Raw genomic sequence first — 20,567 nt, forward strand, 5'->3', positions numbered from 1 at the left:
TTTTGGCTAATGTGCAAAATAAAGAGATACTTCTGGAAAACGCACAGAAGTTTAACACAGTACTGTCCGTGAATTGAGTTCGATATCAGTTTACATCACTTTCAAGGATCAATTTACTTGCTTCGAAATGTCAAATGTGGTTTTTGCTTCTTTTAAAGGTCACATTAACAAAATCTAGAATAATTTCAACATAATTCCAATGAACTTTTGGTTCTAAGTCATCTTGAAAAGTAAGTTCACCCCCACAAAAAAAATATTCCATATTAAATGCCAAGTCTGTAGTTCATCCTGTTACACGCACGTATACATGTGCCGGATACGCTTTGCCCTCTTCCTATATAGTCCTAATAGGCATATGAAGTAAACCACTGAGTGACTATTCTGCCATTGCCCATTATCCAGTTCTATAAGACGCGCTTTTATCACTATTACCATTACATATTCAAAATTGTTGTTGTTTTGATATTTATAGCCACAGTTCTAACCACTATCATTATTTCATTCATACTTTGACATTCACCTCTACTTCTTTTTTAACTTTGCTCTAATGTGACATCTCGGTCGTCTTTACGAGACGTTTGTGGAGCAGGAATCAGTGCAATGAGTGCAACAGTTCAGTATAAAATATATAAAAACATCATCACACTGCTCTTTCAAAAGTCATCCATTAAAAAAATGAACATTCCACAAATAAACAGAAATCGAGTACAATAAAAGGCAAAAAACGTTTCCCAGTTTCTTCAAACTTTAATTTTTGTTTTCAAAGCAGCATACATGCGTGCACGGTGGTTTTTATACATGCGTGCACGGCCTAAATTTATTGTTGGCTGGTCGCTTTTGATGGATGCTTCATCTCACAAATTGAAAATACTTTCCAAATGATTATTCTCAAATTTAACGCACATTTTTTTTATCATTTCCATTTTGCTGCTTTTGCTCCTGATATGTGCCAATTGTCAGGAGGAAATGGAATACATAAATTCAATTACACTCATATGGTCTTCAAATCACTTTTCGAAAATTTTGACTTCTCACATGATCTGTAATTTCCTTTTCATACAATTATGATGTCTCTGAATGGTTCAAAATTTGTCATGTTGTTTTGGAAGGCCAAATCTTAAGCTTTTAAACGTTTACAATTTCGAGTAAGGTGGAGGAGGACACCCCAGGAGGAAATCAGTGGAAGATGCCATGCCTCCCTCCTGCCAACCCCCTCCCTCCTCTGAAGAGCCTCCCGGATATATGTTCAGTATCGTGAACGTCTCCACCAGAGGGCTCTGGTTGATGGTAAAGCAGGTAAAATCAAATGAAAAATCTCCAGAATATTGGACAAAAGAAGCAAAGAGAATGACTACAACTAATTAATGGTCCCACCTTCTGAACCTGCCGGCCTGGCCTCAAATTTAACTAGAACTGACGTGGGTATAGGTACTCGTATTTTATATTTTTTTCAGAGTGCAGGTGATAAGTCGCCTACTCTTCTCAGAATATGCTGTGCAATATTGAATGTCTAACACCAATGTTAGCAGATGTGACACCGAATTTTCTGTTTCATCAAACCCAGGCTAGACAACTCGGAGGGGAGTGCGCTTCCTCTGCACAATCTTAGTGGATAAGAAGACACTACAGAAATAATTTTGCTATAATTTACTCAATTTTTCCAATGAAAACCAGTTGTTAAAAAGTCTTATTAACAACTTGACAGAGGCAGATGGTTTTCTTTTTTTGCTATATAAAAAACTCATGAAGCAGAGAACACCCAGAACACACCTTACCTCGTCTGGTTCACTACACCCAGACAGATTGGTACTTTAATGCTGAATACTCATTGACCCCCAAGCAAGTATCTTTTGGCTGGTGCAATTTATTGGCAGCTGTGGCTTTTGGCAAGGCAATAAAAGAGGGAAGGAGAGATCAGAAGGCAGAGACCTTATAATAAACGTTCTAATAGTTATGCACTATTGGGAGATATTTGATGTCATGTGAAAATCCAGTAAGATGTAGGGGTTAGGGACAAAATGTCATTCTAATCAGTTGGGTACAATCAAAGTTTGCAAATGACCACAATTTACCGAGGACGACCTTTAATCCACCAGTTATTAAGATATGCATTATTTCAGCCTTATGATCGACGTTAAACTGGGTGGCCCATCAGCAGCATTAGTTGGTTGGCGTTAAAGATCCCACGGCATCCTGAATAAATTCCAAATTCCTGCCCTAACCTACAGGGGGCACTGCATCAGCGGCACAGACACACCCCCTCAGCCAATGAGGCTACTTGCAGACATGTGCTGAAATAATAAGAAGAAGCCTTCTGATCGAGGGTGGTTTGGTGGTCAGAAAGGTTATATGTAAATATGAAGCTAAATAAGGATTTGACAGCTGTAAAGCGGATGAATAAATGCATCGAGCTAATATGTTGCATGTCACACGAATCAAACTCACGGTGTCATGGTGCTGCAGGTGCACCATTTACACCAGTGGTTTTCACCACTAACCTGCGGCTTGTATTTGCATGTTTTGCCACCACGATCACTCACAGTGCTCGAATCCCAGTTCACTGCCACCAATTTGAGAGTGTTAATGAATGAGAATTATTTATTATTTTCACAAAAATATCAGTTTGACAGTGCAAGTGCCAAGGGTGGCGAAAAAACACGAGGTTTTCATTAACCCAGGGAGAATGGTTGAAATTCTTTTTAAAAAATGTAACATTTTCAGATGTAACTGTATATCAAATGATGGCCAAATCGAGCTATTCTGAATTGTATCCCTTAGAGTTTAGACCATTAACACTTCAAATTCTGTCTCTGATTAAATAATCTTGCTTGCGTTAAGATGGAGTTTATTTCTGGTGAGCTGCTGTGGTTAACTTGTACTTTGACATGTTAGACTAACAAGATCATTGTGTTACTTTGCTGACTTCACACATGATAACGACGTGGTCTCTTAAAAATTCATGGTTAATTTGTCACCTGAGTGGTGGAAAAAAGTACAACTTCTTGTACAGAGTGTGTTAAAGGAATAAAATCGAGAAGAGGAAAAGTTGCGAAGAGGAGTGGGATGAAGTTTTAAGTTAAGAAGGCGAGTAAATGGAAAAATCCAGGGGGGTGAATAGGGCAATTTTGAATATGTAATATGTAGATGGCCCCATTTAATTATTTGACCATATAATTATTTATTTGAATATAATCAATTTTCCATATAATTATTACATATAATTATTACATATAATAATTAACCATATAATTATTACATATAATAATTAACGATATAATTATTACATCTAATTATTACATATAATAATTAACCATATAATTATTACATCTAATTATTACATATAATAATTAACCATATAATTATTACATCTAATTATTACATATAATAATTAACCATATAATTAACCATATAATTATTACATATAATAATTAACGATATAATTATTACATCTAATTATTACATATAATAATTAACCATATAATTATTACATATAATTATTACATATAATAATTAACCATATAATTATTACATCTAATTATTACATATAATAATTAACCATATAATTATTACATCGAATTATTACATATAATAATTAACCATATAATTATTACATCTAATTATTACATATAATAATTAACCATATAATTATTACATCTAATTATTTCATTTAATAATTAACCATATAATTATTACATATAATAATTAACCATATAATTATTACATATAATTATTTGAATATGTAATATAATTATTTGATAATTATTTGAATTATTTGGTAAAAATTGATCCGCCAGCTGATTTGATTAGAATCAAATCAGCTGGCGGGTCAATTTTTACCAACCAACTATTGATCAGATTATTGACATCAGCTGAAGTCAGAAAAAAAAAAAAAATGGAAGATTGGTTTTGGGGAGGATGAAGGTTGAGGTGCAGGGTAAAGAAATTCCCAAAACTGAGAGTTTGTATAAATTCAAGCTGCTGGGCAACCCGTGGGTACGACTCCTCGTAGTACAGTAGCATTGCTGAGATTCAGGACCAGCCCGTTCTTCATGTGAGGCTTCTGCAACTCCATGTTTCGGATGCATCCTCGGAATGACGTATGCTGCTGCAGCGCATGTTGCTTCACAGAATCTGCATCAATCCAAGACAGATGGGAGAACATGAGTTTGTCCATCTTACCAATGTTTATTCATCTTACCAATGTTGAATTTACAGGAAGCAATATCTTTGTGAAAATCTCACTGATCCGTACCGGGAAATCCTCCGATGAATACGGGGTTGTTCGTGTCTACAGCTGTACTTTGTGGAACAGAACTCGTCGCCTCCGTTATAGATCCATCCACATTCAAAAAAAGCTTGTGCTTTTGCTTGCTGGCGACAACCGTGTGCCAACGTCCATCACAAAGCAAGGTTAAGGTCTCGGAAATGGCCACGAAGGCACCGGGACCATTGTCAGCTTGGAACACGAGCTGTGAACAAAAGTCAACATATGTGAGGGGCTGATGTGGATGGCGTTGACAAAAAAAAAATCCAATCTCCCATGGAAGGCTCAGTTCATGGAGCCATGGCAATGCCCATCTGCTGGCAAGAGCCTTTATTAAATAATCAACAGATAAAATCAGTCCTGTCCTCAAATAATACCAGGGTGATGCCACAGGACTGCTGTAGGAAAACTGTGTGTGTGTGTGTGTGTGTGTGTGTGTGTGTGTGTGTACATGTACAGTGCCCTCCGTAAGTGGTGGAAGAGTGAAGTCAAATTTGTTATTATTGCTATATACTCAAGAAATCTGGATTCGAGATCAAAAGATGATGGCAAGAGTAGAGAAAGGTCGGCTTTTATTCCTTGGTAATTCTCTGCATATACAGTGCATTCAGAAAGTATTCAGACCCCTTCACTTTTTTCACATTTTGTTATGTTGCAGCCTTATGCTGAGATCGTTTAAATTCATTTTTTCCCTCATCAATCTACACTCAATATCCCATAATGACAAAGAGAAAACAGGATTTTAGAAAGTTTTGCAAATTTATTAAAAAGAAAACCTGAAATATCACATTGACATACTGTATGTTTTACCATTGTAGAACAATAGCACTTTTTATGTGCAGTCCCCCCCATTTTAGGTATGTGCAGTTCCCTGTTTGTGAACCGTGTAGAAACTTTGGGGGGGGGAGGGGAGAGGGAACAAAGCATGGAAAGAGCAGAGGGTGTAAGTCAGGAAAGAAGGTGGTAGAAGACAGAGAGACCACCAACCTGTCTTTGATGGGAAAGTGTTTGGCTTCAGTAGTAATGTGAGAGGTTTCGATGGGAAAGTGATAGGCCCAAAGAGTAAGTTTAATTGTGGGAGATTCCAATAATAATTTTGGTTTCCATGGCATCAGCAGAGCAAGGAGCTGAGCTGGCAGGGGTACCAGCCCAGAGGAGAGAGTAGTACTCCATCATGCTGCAGATGAAGGCCTTGTAGGTGGCTAGGAGTTCATGTGTGCTAAGGAAGACGTACTCGTACAACGGAGGATGCCCATTCATCGGCTGGCTTTGGAGGCCAACCTTGAAATATGGTTTTCCCCAAAAAGATCATGGCTGATAGTGAGGCCCAGGAGTTGAACTTGCCCCTAGAGGAGTGTTAAGAATGCAGACAGGAGGGTTTGCCAGACGGTTGGTGCTTTTGGAGAGAGATAGTGAGAGTGTGAGATTTGCCAGGTTTGAAAGACATATTCCAAGAGTTTGACCAGCTTGTGATTTTGCAAGACCTGAAGAGAGGGAAGAGGCTGCTGCCTACCTGTCTGAAGGATGAGGGATGTCATGGCAGAGGGTGGAGTCATCAGCAAATAGATGAAGAAGATTTTCCAGAGAGTCAGAGAGATAATTAATGAAGATCAACTAGAGGACTGGGCCGAGAACAATGCCTTGATGAACTTCAGCCTTGACAGGGAGAGGAGATGAAAGGATTCCGTTGAGAGCCACACGTTGGCTACGAGAGTAGAGGAAGTCAGGAAGCCATGTGTGGAGTCGGCCTTGGATGCCATAAGCAGAGAGTTTGGTGGCAAGGCAGGATGCCATACTGTATTGAAAGTCTAGACGAGAGAGACGGCTCTGATCTCATGCTTGATATTGAGGGCCTCCATCCTTTGTTGGTGAGAGTAGAAGCAGCATGTCCAAGGTAGAGTGACCTCGTGTGAATCCAAATTGGTCATCTGAGATAAGGCTGTTGGAGAAAAGGAATGATGTCAAATCAACTACAATGATCGATCTCATTACCTTGGAGAAGATTGGAAGTAAGCTAATAGAAAGTTAGTGCAGAGAAGTTAGCCATCACCAAGTTCAGAAGGGAGGATTTGCCATTGGGAGAAATCCTGGTTAGAAATTAATTAAGAAATTAAAAAAAAATTAATTAATTAATTATTTCTTTTTTTACCATGAACCCAATATGAAGGCTTTGTTTTTCTGCGTGCACCTCTGTTCCTATTGTTCTTCCATCTATGTAAGCCATACCTTTCCATTCACCAACTCCAACCCAACAGAATCTTTCATTTTGTCGTGGCTGATCCCAAAAATAACTCCGTCCTTATGGAATGTGCGGAACTCAAGTCTAATGTTGAGATCGGTGCCCACGTGGTAACCTTTTTCCACTGTGATTGGAGGAAATAAAGTCAGTGAGCATTCATCAGAATTTAAAGAAGACAGTTATACCACACCAGGTTTGTAAACTGAAAAAAACTTCACTTTTTAGTGCAAGAAAATTAACGACCAATATTTTCAGCAATTGCATACCGAATTGGGCGTAGCCTGTCCCTTCAAAGTATGCTCCTCTCTCGGTGTTGACGTAGCACACATCCACGTCGTTGCTCGATTCTGGCTGGTCAAGATCCATCTTCTTCCCACTAATGATAAAGTTTTTGATGCAGCCTGCGATGCTATGCGTTACCTGGAAGCACAGGGAAAATGCCCCTCAGGTTTCCTGGCTCACTTGATTTTAAGGAATGGGCTTTGAGATAGATAATGGCACATTGACTTTAAAAAATAAAAAAAATAAAAAATAAATGAATTTTATACAACCATTCAATATGCGAGGATAAGCTGGGTCTGCGACATCTCAAATTAGTTAAGGAGAGAGGGGAAACAGTGCTTCGGATCATTGACTTAACTCTGCTCAATTATCACAATTTTGAACCATTATAACTCAAAACTGCACATTTGCATCAAAGCTGCCTGGTGCATTCAGTTATATTCAAATCAATGAAGGAAATAGAGATAGAGAGCAACATCAGCAGTTCCACCAACACACTTTGGGTGGACGAAATGTCCACATTACAAGGAAATGATGACCCTGTAAGCTGGACTTTGATACAGGAAGTAGAGATAGAGACTGGACAACCCTCCCATCCACTTTCTGAATAATCCTCTCCAAGAAGTTCTGTCACTCAAGCTTTTGGGTCTCACTATCTGCCATGATCCTTCCTGGGAAAACCACATTTCAAATCTGGCCTCCAAAGCCAGTCGCCGACTGGGCATCCTCCGTCGTGCGAAGTCCTTCCTGGGCACACCTGAGCTCCTTACCACATACAAGGCTTTCATCCACAGCTCAATGTAATACTGCTCTCCCCTCTGGGCTGGTGCTCCTGCCTCACACCTAGCTCGTCTTCACGCTGTTGAAACCAAAGCATTCAGAATCATTGGAATCTCCCGCGATGACGCTATCTCCGAGGGCCTTTCACTCACTCACACCGCAGGCAGGTTGGTGGTCTTTCCGTCTTCTACCGACTCCTCTCTGGCCTTGCCCCCCCCCCCCCAGCTCTCTCTGGGCTCTGTCCCCCAAATATTCCTACAGGTCGCACAAGATCTGCCTGCAACCCTCTTATGGTTAAACTGCCAAAATCAAGACTCTCTGCTCACCTTCACTCCTTCATTCCTCTTTTCTCCCGCCTCTGGAACAAACTCCCTCACTCTCTTCAATCGCACTCCACCCTCCAAGTCTTTAAAACAGCTGTTCACCACCATCTCTTATCTTCCCCCATCCAAAACCTTGATCTTTTCTATCCCCGCTAATTTCACCCCAATTCCACTTTTTTGAAATACCAACTTCTGTCCTGGAAGTCCTTGGTGTCCTTGTGTTTTATACTTCTCCCACCCCCCCCCCCCCTTCCCACGCCTCCTCCCCCCAAGCCCACTCCCTCCCACACATCTCCCTGCTCTTAAATGTTGTGTGCTCTCAAGTGTTTGTGTGCTTCCCCTTCTCTTGTCTTCCGCTCCCTCTTTTTATATATTTTGTTTGTCTGGTTGATTTGTTTGTGAAGTAAATGTCAGCTCTTTCACGAGCCTCGATTCAGTATACAAAAAAAGAAAAAAGAAAAAAAAAGTAACAAATGTTGATGCCAAATATAAAACACTCACTTTGCCAATACGGCGAGTGGAAAATGTATGAGGCAATCCTCCAATATATACGCGGCCTACAACATCCAGGATAGTTGCCTTTCTCGGTGATAACATCGTGGCCACCATTTTCCCATCCAGGGTCACGTTGGCATGCGCGTCATGCCGAGCAAAACTGACCTGTTGAGGGAATCATTTATTTTTTCATTTCAGCATGAATACATTGGGCAGGGTTAGGCCAGGGGGAATCTACTTATTACATAAGTGAACAAGTCTAAAGATAAATATTGCCATTTGCTCAAAGTTCCTTCCAAACCTCTTTCCCTTCTATTAGCACCACTAACAAACCCCATACAGCTCCTTTCTCTCTCCTATAGTCCACCCTCTTTCTTTTCTTAGTTTTGCCCCCTGTATGTCTGTAAAAAGATTTCCCCAAGGTGCAAATATTACAACAATGTTTATTCATGACAGTCTGGATAGGTAGTCAGTCACTCACCGTGTGCCATTCCTCATCGTTTACCAGGTCTTGTAAGGTGTGACTTGTAGGACCGCTGCCTAGATCGTAAGAGATGTGAAGTTTTCCTTTGTGTAGCTGCATAGCCACAAAGTCTGCGTGGTTGATTCTTGCCATGTACATAAAGAGGCCATCAGTGGCATGTGTGCGGATGTCCAGTGATATATTCAGGCTTGGGTGTGAAAAAAAACATATTGATCACTCACTTCGTTTGTTAAACCTGAATTCATTGCAAATGCATATGGAAGCTTGCGGATCAGAGGGAATAGTTTATTTGCATTGAAACTGCACAAAAGGGTCATGAGCAACATATTTAACAAGCTAAACAAACTTACAGGAAAATTATCTGACCTTTCAAATGCATTCAAAATATTATGGACTATTGATAAAGTGTGTTATGATGACCCCATGAAACACATTCTAAATTCCAAAAAATAGACCGTAGTGAACACACATTCGTGTTAAAAGATTGGCCTTTAAAACCTACCCTTATGAGGGGGGACAGACATCTGTTAAAAACAAAAAAGACCGTAGTGGACAAAAAATAAACCGTAGACTAAACATAAACCGTAGACAAAAAACCGTAGATAAACAATAAACCATAGACAAAAACCGTAGATAAACAATAAACATAAACCGTAGATAAACAATAAACCGTAGCCAAAAAATCATAAACATAAACCGTATATAAACAATAATAAACATAAACCATAGATAAACATAAACACAAACCGTATATAAACAATAAACCGTAGACAAAAAATCATAAACATAAACCGTATATAAACAATAAACCATAGACAAAAACTGTAGATAAACTATAAACATAAACCGTAGATAAACAATAAACCGTAGACAAAAAATCATAAACATAAACCGTATATAAACAATAATAAACATAAACCATAGATAAACATAAACATAAACCGTAGATAAACAATAAACCGTAGACAAAAAATCATAAACATAAACTGTATATAAACAATAATAAACATAAACCGTAGATAAACATAAACATAAACCGTAGATAAACAATAAACTAATATAAACATAAACCGCAGATAAACATAAACATAAACCGTAGATAAACAATAAACCGTAAAAAAACCCACCTTTAGAGGCCATTTTTCCCCGCAAGCGGGGGTTGGCCCTTTTTCGGGAACTGTGGTTGTTGTTGTTTTTCGGTCCCCTTTTTGAAGCAATGTCTTACGGCCGGATACCCTTCCTGACGCCAACCCTTTTTGCCGCCTTTAACGACAAGCAGGGAATTACCAGTGAACTGGTACTCAATTTGCCGACCTCGGAAGGATGACAGGCTGAGTCAACCCCCCTGGCGTTAATTCAGCGATTGACCGGGATTCGAACCCAGGATCCGAGGATCCTAAGCCGGCACCCTAGCCGCTAGCCCAACACCAGGGTACCAATAAACCGTAGATAAACAATAAACTAATATAAACATAAACCGTAGATAAACATAAACATAAACCGTAGATAAACAATAAACCGTAGACTAAAAACATAAACATAAACCGTATATAAACAATAAACCATAGACAACAAGTACAAAAAGTTGTAAAATAAAACAAAAGCCGCGTCGATGTTACACAATGCCTAAATGCAGCTGTGCCTATAACGTCGATGTTATAGGCACAGGACATTCCTATTGATTCGATTACTTGATGTTATTTTTGTGCAAAGTGAAAATATATCTCGGCAATTTCCCGTGTGTGGCGACGAATTTTTAATATATCTCGGCATTTTCCCGTCTGTTATTTCAGGCGGTGTATGACTGACCATGCCGCGATTTAAAAAAAAAAAATCTCGGCAATTTCCCGTGTGTGGCGACACGTGAACGAAGCTATGCTCCTCTCTCCACATTATTGTGACGACGTATAAATTAAATATTTCATCGTGACGATTGTCATCAAATGGACGAATTTTTAATATATCTCGGCATTTTTCCGTCTGTTATTTCGGGCGGTGTATGACTGAGCATGCCGCGATTTAAACAAAATATATATATCTCGGCATTTTCCCGTCTGTTATTTCGGGCGGTGTATGACTGACCATGCCGCAATTAAAAAAAAAAAAATCTCAATGGACTTGAAGTTACAGGCCTTTGAGAATTCATTTCGTTCTATAAAGGGCAACTTTCATCGGATTTTCTTCCCGTTTTTTTTCAACCGAGTCTAAAACTATGTTAGCGACTGTGAAAAATGAAATGATATATCGAATTTGATTTGAAATAAAACTGTGTGAGAGAGGAAGACACCACGGGCCTACAAAACAGGCCTCAAAGCTATGCGAGTTAATAAAATGGTGGATATTTGTTTGTATGAAGCCTCTCCCACAATGGGTGGAGCTATGGTTCCCAGAATTGGTGGAGCTTTGAGGTTTTGTCTTCTCTGCAAGAACAAGAACAAGAAGAAGAAGAAGAACAACAACAACAGCAGAGGTCACTCTATGAGCAGCGTCTGCGACGCGGCTAAAAACCATAGATAAACAATAAACCGTAGACAAAAAATCATAAACATAAACCGTATATAAACAATAATAAACATAAACCATAGATAAACATAAACACAAACCGTATATAAACAATAATAAACATAAACCATAGATAAACAATAAACTAATATAAACATATACCGTAGATAAACATAAACATAAACAGTAGATAAACAAACATAAACCGTAGATAAAAAACATAAACCGTAGATAAACAATAAACTAATAAATTTCAAACATAAACCGTAAATAAACAATAAACCGTAGACAAAAAATAAACCGTAGACAGACTGGACAAAAAATAGACGTAGTGAACACACATTCGTGTTAAAAGATTGGCCTTTAAAACGTACCCTTACAAGGGGGGACAGACATCTGTACAAACACACAAACTAACATTGTGTTTTACATGGCAGATATACATACCTCTTTTTCACTTTTGTGTCATCAAAGGTTAGAGCAACATAGCTATGTTTGGAACGCCCAAAATGTTTTGCTCCAATGAGCGTTCCAGATGGAATGACTGCTGCGCAGCCAGCCTGGTATGCAGAAGAAAAAGCAACATTTAATGAAGAGCACACCATAAAACACTCTGGTGTTATTTGAAATCAGATCAAGGAAAAGAATGGTCATGTTGGTTCAAGTCTTTCTAATCACACAAGTGCACAAGTGGGGAAAACAAGCATTATATACTTTATCAAAGTGAAACAAAAGTCAGATTAAAAAACTGTGAATGTCTCGATCTGATATTCATAGCATTTTTGAATTGGTGTCTGAAATCTGATCTGAAATCTGAAATGGCTGTCTGAAATCTGATCTGAAACCTGAAATGGCTGTCTGAAATCTGATCTGAAATCTGAAATGGCTGTCTGAAATCTGATCTGAAATCTGAAATGGCTGTCTGAAATCTGAAAAAGTAAATAGATCACCTAAGCAGCAAATGTGACTTTCGTGAATTTCGCAGTCATTTATGTAGAGGCAGCCATTTTTATCTGTGATTGCTGGTTTGTAAACATGACATCACTATCCCAGTTGGCTGTGAAACACAGAAGCGGCATCATATGCATTTCCGCCAAATGTGATACTTCGATCATTGCTTCTTCAAAAATTACTGATAAATTCACCAATGCATTTACTGCTCAACAATATGTTTCTTCGTATAAAGAGTTGGTAGGTTTGGCAGTCCCATCTGAGCTCATACTGGGAACGCAGAATAAATCCCACGATATCCTTGGATCCTTGGATAATTATAGAAAAAAAAGCAAAATGAACAAACTAACAATTATCAACTCTCAACATTTGCGGTTTTTGAAATTGGACTTTTACCCAGTTAAAGTAAGTTATGGCTTATAACATTAGCTGTGGAAATTAATCTCTGGAATAATCCTACACAGGAATGTCAATGGAATCAAACTATCGGTGACGAGATGCTTTTATGTTTCCGATGTTCTACATAATGCAAAGCATTTCACGGCAGGTCAGTGATGACGACCTGCTGCATGTTCATAAAGCAGTGATGAACCGTTTGGGATCTTTGCGGCCACTCACTTCCAACGAATCCCAATCGACCGTCGCTGGGGGACCAATTCTGACAAATACAGGCTCAGCCGGTGGTTCTAACTTTGGTCCCGATGAGTCTGGAGGAACTGGCAGCTTTGAGATTGCATCTATTTCCGCAAGCTTCTCAGTCAATCCTGGCGAATCCTTCCCATCCATCAGAGCAACGCAGTGCCCAATGTCAGTCCTTTCAAATGCCAACCTCTTGGCAAAGTCCGTCAGGCTGCAAACGAAGGTGCAATGATTTAGAGAAGGTGATATAAAAAACAAGTAAACTGTAGGGTTTTCGTTTAATTGGCACATTATTAGTTAATATTTCGTGCATCTCATCGTTGGGAGGGTTGTCTGCCAATTCTATTAAACCTTTATAACTTATTCGGAATATGGCACCCAGGCATAGTAGTTCACACTCATAGACTTGATCCCATCATTCCAATCCTCAAAACACTTTTTCACTCCAAAACTACAAACAAACATCACTCCAAAATATACAAAATGGTTCCTGCCAACATTTAAGACAATTAATTTTTACATCCTTGTAAGAAAGCTGTGATCAAACAATGGGAATATTCTGGTAGTACTGTGCTCAAGGATTAAGCATTCTTCAGATTTGCACCTATTCTGTGGAACTTTATACCTCTTAAAATTCTCAAAGCTTCAACAATTGCGATTTTTCAAGCTCGACAAAAATCTTTTTTGGTAAAGATATTTTCTTAATTTTTAATTTTCTTACCTCTTCTTTCTTTGTGAGGGGCTTTGTAAAGAAAGGGCTAACCCCCGCTCCAGCAGGGAAAATGGCCTTAAAATGCCTGTTGTTGTGTGTTGTTCCTTCTTTGTAAAGAGCTTATTGATTTTGCACATCTATCTATAATTCCAGTAATCTCTGTGTGTATGTGTGTGTGTATGTGTGTGTGTCTGTGTGTTTGTCTGTGACCGCTGTTTCTCGACAACCACGGGTCCGATCTAATTGAAACTTGCCAGGTATATTGCTGGGGACCCGAGGATGTGCCTTTTCAAGGTTTGAAATTAATCGGACAAGTGGTTCCCAAGGTATGGTCACCGTACTCGCAAGCCGTTCGCTTTGGCTTTGCGAATGAACCAAACCATTTCATGTAAATAGAGGGGGGGGGGGGGGGTTCTGTGGTCGTTACTGCCACGTGGTTTCAAAGTTTTTTTTTGTTGTTGTTGTTTGCACGCATGTTTTTTTGCACGCACGTACGGGCAAGCACGTACGGGCGTGCCCGTACGTGCGGGCACGCCCTAGTTATATTAAACTAGGGCGTGCCCGTACTATATATATATATCTAAAATTATATCCCCCCCCTCTATTTACATGAAATGGTTTGGTCCATTCGCAAAGCCAAAGCGAACGGCTTGCGAGTACGGAGACTATCCCCCCCCTGTATTTACATGAAATGGTTTGGTCCATTCGCAAAGCCAAAGCGAACGGCTTGCGAGTACGGTGACCATACCTTGGGAACCACCTGTCCGATTAATTTCAAACCTTGAAAAGGCACATCCTCGGGTCCCCAGCAATATACCTGGCAAGTTTCAATTAGATCGGACCCGTGGTTGTCGAGAAACAGCGGTCACAGACAAACACACAGACACACACACATACACACACACATACACACAGAGATTACTGGAATTATAGATAGACTAGGGCGTGCCCGCACGTACGGGCACGCCCGTACGTGCGTGCAAAAAAACATGCGTGCAAACAACAACAACAAAAAAAAACTTTGAAACCACGTGGCAGTAACGACCACAGAACCCCCCCCCCCTCTATTTACATGAAATGGTTTGGTCCATTCGCAAAGCCAAAGCGAACGGCTTGCGAGTACGGTGACCATACCTTGGGAACCACTTGTCCGATTAATTTCAAACCTTGAAAAGGCACATCCTCGGGTCCCCAGCAATATACCTGGCAAGTTTCAATTAGATCGAAACCGTGGTTGTCGAGAAACAGCGGTCACAGACAAACACACAGACACACACACATACACACACACATACACACAGAGATTACTGGAATTATAGATAGATGAAAAAGCGAGCCTAGTGTTGGCTTAGTGGTTAGGGTGCCGGCTTGGGATCCTAGGATCCTGGGTTCGAATCCCGGTCGATCGCTGAATTAACACCAGGGGGGTTGATTCAGCCTGTCATCCTTCCGAGGTCGGAAAATTGAGTACCAGGTCACTGGGATGAATGATCCCGGTGTGTACCCCGGCTTAGAATAGCTACACCGTATCCCTGCGCATCATAAGAGCGTGACCAAGAGTTGGCGCCAGGAAGGGCATCCGGCCATAAAAACATTGCCTCAAACAGGGAACCATGATTGTCATGGGGCCCGCAAGGCTAACCCCCGCTCTAGCAGGGAAAATGGCCTTAAAACGATCATTCATTCATTCATTCATTAAATGAAAGCGCAATATAAGAAATTGATCGATTGATTTGGCATTAATTTAACATTTTTTTTTCTGAAACACGTTCGTCTCCTTCCATTACAGATACTTACACTGCATTGATGACGAGGTTACGGATGCAGCCGACAAAGCTCTGCCGGGTCTTGAGCAAATCAGAGGGCATGATAAGATCTGCTGGAACTCCACCAACGTATACCTTTTGAACAAGCAGGTCCTTGCGGAGATGGAACCTGGCTTCATTTGAATCTACCTCATCCACTTCTATCTTGATGTAACTGCAATGCAAGCATTTTTGACATATTTTAAACTCCATCATAAGCGTTACCCCGAAAAGAGGTAGTGGCCAACATTTCAAAGCCGGTTTTGTCAAGCACTGTTTTGGATTTAATGTTTTTATCAGCAGTCCAAAATGAGACAGACAGACAGACAGACAGACAGACAGACACACACACACACACACACACACACACACACACACACACACACACACACACACACACACACACACACACACACACACACACACACACACACACACACCATTACATGAGACCACTACTTGTGCAATGGTTGCATGGATTTTCAAAACTTTATGAAGAATCCGTCCCAGTCTTGGACATTAATCGTTTGACCTCAATGTCTTTATCAACAAAAAAAGCTGCTGAGTTCCAAAGCCGACGCAGAAAAAAAACCTGTTGATTCAAAGAAACGCTGACCAAAATGAATCTTGATGATGCTTTAAAACAGCAACACTGTTGGATTTAAAAGGCCTAAGTCAGAGCAAAATCAATCCTTGTAAGAAAAGGAACCTTGCTAAAGGCACTTGGAAAGAGTGTCAAACTGTCAAAAGTTGTGGGTTGCCATACCCTCTGTGGCGGCTAATGGTGAGCGAGTGATCGCGTCCGTCGTGGTATGTCCCAGTAGCTGGTTCAACGTTCACAGAGGTGAGACGACCTGTAGCCACTCGCACTTGAAAGAGGACACGCCCGTTAAGGAGCGTTATAGTGTAGTGCGGCTGCAAGAAAGAGTATGCGTGGTTTATGCTGAACAAGAAACTTTCTGTAATGCATGATTCATCATTTACGATGAGCATTATCTTGTATATTGTAGTCACAGGTCATTGTGTGTTGAGGGTAAAATGCAATTGTTTGGAGCTGTGAGTTTGAAAAATAATCATGCAACAGGCAGTGTGTTTCCCTAATAACTGGGTTTGAGTATGACAAATTACCATCAAAGTCATCAGTACAAGTACGACAATCCCTGCTAGCTATCGCAAAAAGGTGCAAGGTCAGATATGTTCCAGAACAATCAAACTCAAGGCTATATCACTGACCGTGACCTGAGCTCTTCGTTGGGGACTGCTCGGTGTGCCGAGGGCCACAAGTAGCAGGCCTGTCTGGTTCAGTGTGCTGAACGAGAGGGAAATTTCTGACTCCACGCCCAGCGTTGCATTATCGGCTGGAATCTGCACAAAACCTCCATCTCGAATGCTGCTGGAGTGCGCCGCCTGAATGATGAGACAGAACACCACAAATACATCTGAATAATATTTCCACTTAATTAGCCTTAATAACGTTCCAAGGCGACAAGTTGATTTGTGTAATTGAATAAACATAATAAACATCATTTTCTTCCGTGTGAGCCATATTTAATCTCGCCCCGAAGTGGTGCGAGACTATTACCCTGTCTCGCCCCTGTCTGTAATGCCCCATGTCTGTGTGTTTGTGTCTGTGTGTGTGTTTGTGCATGTCTGTGTGTGTCTGCGTGTGCAACCTCAATACAGTTCATGACACTGGGATCAGTTGAAAACTGGTAGTTGTATTTCGTGTGCTCACGGGGAGATTTTAGGTGGTAAGTAAAATTCAGCCTTTGCACTCTACGTAAATATGTATGACACAGCTATGCTCCCTGCAGGAGCAGGTATTACAAGTCATGCTATATATAATACAGTACACAGATTCTGGGGGATTGACCCATACTTAGTTCTGGGGGAATTCATGTGTTTCAAAATTCTGGGGGAATTAATGTGTTTGTAATTCTGGGGAATTAAGCAGTCTGAAATTCTGGGGGAACTAATCTGTTTGTAATTTTTTTGGAATTAATTCATTTGTAATTCTGGGAGAATTAACCCATCTGTAATTCTGGGGGAATTAACCCATCTGCAATTCTGGGAGAATTAACCCATCTGTAATTCTGGGGGAATTAACCCATCTGCAATTCTGGGGGAATTAACCCATCTGTAATTCTGGGGAAATTAACCCATCTTTAATTCTGGCGGAATTAATCCTTTTGTAATTCTGGGGGAATTAACCCGACTGTAATTCTGGGGGAATTAACCCGTCTGTAATTCTGGGGAAATTAACCCATCTGTAATTCTGGGGAAATTAACCCATTTGTAATTCTGAGAAAATTAACCTGTCTGTAATTCTGGGGCAATTAACCCATCTTTAATTCTGGCGGAATTAATCCTTTTGTAATTCTGGGGGAATTAACCCGACTGTAATTCTGGGGGAATTAACCCGTCTGTAATTCTGGGGAAATTAACCCGTTTGTAATTCTGGGGAAATTAACCCGTTTGTAATTCTGGGGAAATTAACCCGTCTGTAATTCTGGGGGAATTAACCCATCTAATTCTGGGGGAATTAACCCGTCTGTAATTCTGGGGAAATGAACCTGTCTGTAATTCTGGGGAAATTAACCTGTCTGTAATTTTCGGAAAATTAACCCATCTGTATTTCTGGGGGAATTTACCCATCTGTATTTCTGGGGGAATTTACCCATCTGTAATTCTGGGGGAAATTAACCCATCTCTAAATCTAGGAAAATAACCCATCTGTAATTCTGGGGAAATTAACCCATCTGTAATTCTGGGGAAATTAACCCATCTCTAATTCTAGGAAAATTAACCCATCTGTAATTCTGGGGAAATTTACCCATCTGTGATTCTGGGGAAATTAACTCATCTGTAATTCTGGGGAAATTAACACATCTGAAATTCTGGGGAAATTTACCCATCTGTAATTCTGGGGAAATTAACCCATCTCTAATTCTAGGAAAATTAACCCATCTGTAATTTTGGGGAAATTTACCCATCTGTAATTCTGGGGGAATTAACCCATCTAATTCTGGGGGAATTAACCCGTCTGTAATTATGGGGAAATTAACCCATCTATAATTCTGGGGGAATTAACCCGTCTGTTATTCTAGGGAAATTAACCCGTTTGTAATTCTGGGGAAATTAACCAGTCTGTAATTCTGGGGAAATTAACCAGTCTGTAATTCTGGGGAAATTAACCCATCTGTAATTCTGGGTAAATTAACCAGTCTGTAATTCTGGGGAAATTTACCCATCTGTAATTCTGGGGAAATTAACCCATCTGTAATTCTAGGGAAATTAACCCATCTGTAATTCTGGGGAAATTTACCCATCTGTAATTCTGGGGAAATTTACCCATCTGTAATTCTGGGGAAATTAACCCATCTGTAATTCTTGGGGAATTAACCCATCTAATTCTGGGGGAATTAACCCATCTGTAATTCTGGGGAAATTAACCCATCGATAATTCTGGGGGAATTAACCCGTTTGTAATTCTGGGGAAATTAACCCGTCTGCAATTCTAGGAAAATTAACCCATCTGTAATTCTGGGGGAATTAACCCATCTGTAATTCTGGGGAAATTAACCCATCTCTAATTCTAGGAAAATTAACCCATCTGTAATTCTGGGGAACTTTACCCATCTGTAATTCTGGGGGAATTAACCCATCTAATTCTGGGGGAATTAACCCGTCTGTAATTCTGGGGAAATTAACCCATCTGTAATTCTGGGTAAATTAACCAGTCTGTAATTCTGGGGAAATTTACCCATCTGTAATTCTGGGGAAATTAACCCATCTGTAATTCTAGGAAAATTAACCCATCTGTAATTCTGGGGGAATTAACCCATCTGTAATTCTGGGGGAATTAACCCGTCTAATTATGGGGGAATTAATCCGTCTGTAATTCTGGGGAAATTAACCCATCTATAATTCTGGGGGAATTAACCCATCTGTTATTCTAGGGAAATTAACCCGTTTGTAATTCTGAGGAAATTAACCAGTCTGTAATTCTGGGGAAATTAACCCATCTGTAATTCTGGGGAAATTAACCAGTCTGTATTTCTGGGGAAATTAACCCATCTGTAATTCTGGGGAAATTTACCCATCTGTAATTCTGGGGAAATTTGCGGGGTCCCCCCCACTTACCCCCGGTCTCGGTGGACCTCCGAACCCCGAGAGGGTCCCCGGCAGAAAGATGTGTTGTCCCTGGTTGAAACCCAGCAGATAACGTCCCTCAATGGAACCAGCAAATGAAACAGGCGAACCAATGATGCAACCACACCAAGTTATAAGCAAACCATACTATATTGTAAATCACACACAAAGCCATACAGCAATGGGGCAATCACCCCTACTTTCAAATCTTACGATAATATCCTTGTCAAGCCCCTTAACCCCACTCACGGCACCTCCCCCAATGTCTCTGCTCTCCTCCAAGGCAAAGACCCAATGTCTCTGTGCGCTCCCGCGATCGGGGAGTCAAGGCCCGGTGGTCAATTGAGGTGTGGACGAGCGAGACGACCCCGAGGTCACGTGCTCAGCCCCCAGCAGCACAGCGGTGGTGAGGAACCTCCCAAAGGTGCGCTCCCTCCCGGTGGTCAATGTCAATTGACCAACCGGTGGTCAAGGCCCGGTGGTCAATTGAGGCGTGGACGAGCGAGACGACCCCGAGGTCACGTGCTCTGCCCCCAGCAGCACAGCGGTGGCGAGGAACCTCACAAAGATGCGCTCCGACGTACACGTTGCGGTTCCACCCGCGAGCCTCCGTATAATTCTCACGTGTCCCTATCTGGCACAGCCGTTCCTGGCAATCCACCAGGGAATGATGTCCAGCCGACACGACGAAAGCCGGTTCATGGCCGGGTGCTCCCATGGCCAAGATGACGGACGGCTTTCGCTGCAACCCGGATTCTCAAGGCCTGGATCCTCCGGAACCTCAAGGAAAATACCCGACGACACCGGCTCCACGCACTCCGGCGATATTTCTTATCGACTGAACTTCCCTTCAAGGACGCAAAGTTTCCTCGCCCAGTACGTCGAACGCTCGGCCCGGAGCTTCAAACACCACCTCTCCTTTCGATCTCCTCCCACCTC

The 20,567-nt window shown here is 40.9% G+C and overlaps 1 protein-coding gene across 1 annotated transcript in view; it reads right to left on the bottom strand.

The window, feature by feature from the left end:
- Positions 1–3,597: 3,597 nt before the first annotated feature.
- The window catches only part of LOC137433134 (laminin subunit alpha-2), a 469,485-nt gene continuing 452,515 nt past the window's right edge, over positions 3,598–20,567 (bottom strand). The window contains exons 54-64 of the mRNA XM_078783389.1: positions 16,710–16,883; positions 16,243–16,391; positions 15,469–15,651; positions 12,939–13,170; positions 11,817–11,929; positions 8,865–9,054; positions 8,390–8,548; positions 6,770–6,923; positions 6,491–6,627; positions 4,253–4,469; positions 3,598–4,131 (exon numbers count right to left, since the gene is read on the bottom strand). Of these exons, the coding sequence (XP_078639515.1) occupies positions 3,971–4,131; positions 4,253–4,469; positions 6,491–6,627; positions 6,770–6,923; positions 8,390–8,548; positions 8,865–9,054; positions 11,817–11,929; positions 12,939–13,170; positions 15,469–15,651; positions 16,243–16,391; positions 16,710–16,883 (1,869 nt within the window). The 3' untranslated portion in view covers positions 3,598–3,970. The remainder of the gene's footprint in view (positions 4,132–4,252; positions 4,470–6,490; positions 6,628–6,769; positions 6,924–8,389; positions 8,549–8,864; positions 9,055–11,816; positions 11,930–12,938; positions 13,171–15,468; positions 15,652–16,242; positions 16,392–16,709; positions 16,884–20,567) is intronic.

This window comes from Myxine glutinosa, chromosome 8, assembly GCF_964187855.1.
Source record: "Myxine glutinosa chromosome 8, kmMyxGlut1.1, whole genome shotgun sequence".
In the NCBI taxonomy this organism is placed as follows: domain Eukaryota; kingdom Metazoa; phylum Chordata; class Myxini; order Myxiniformes; family Myxinidae; genus Myxine; species Myxine glutinosa.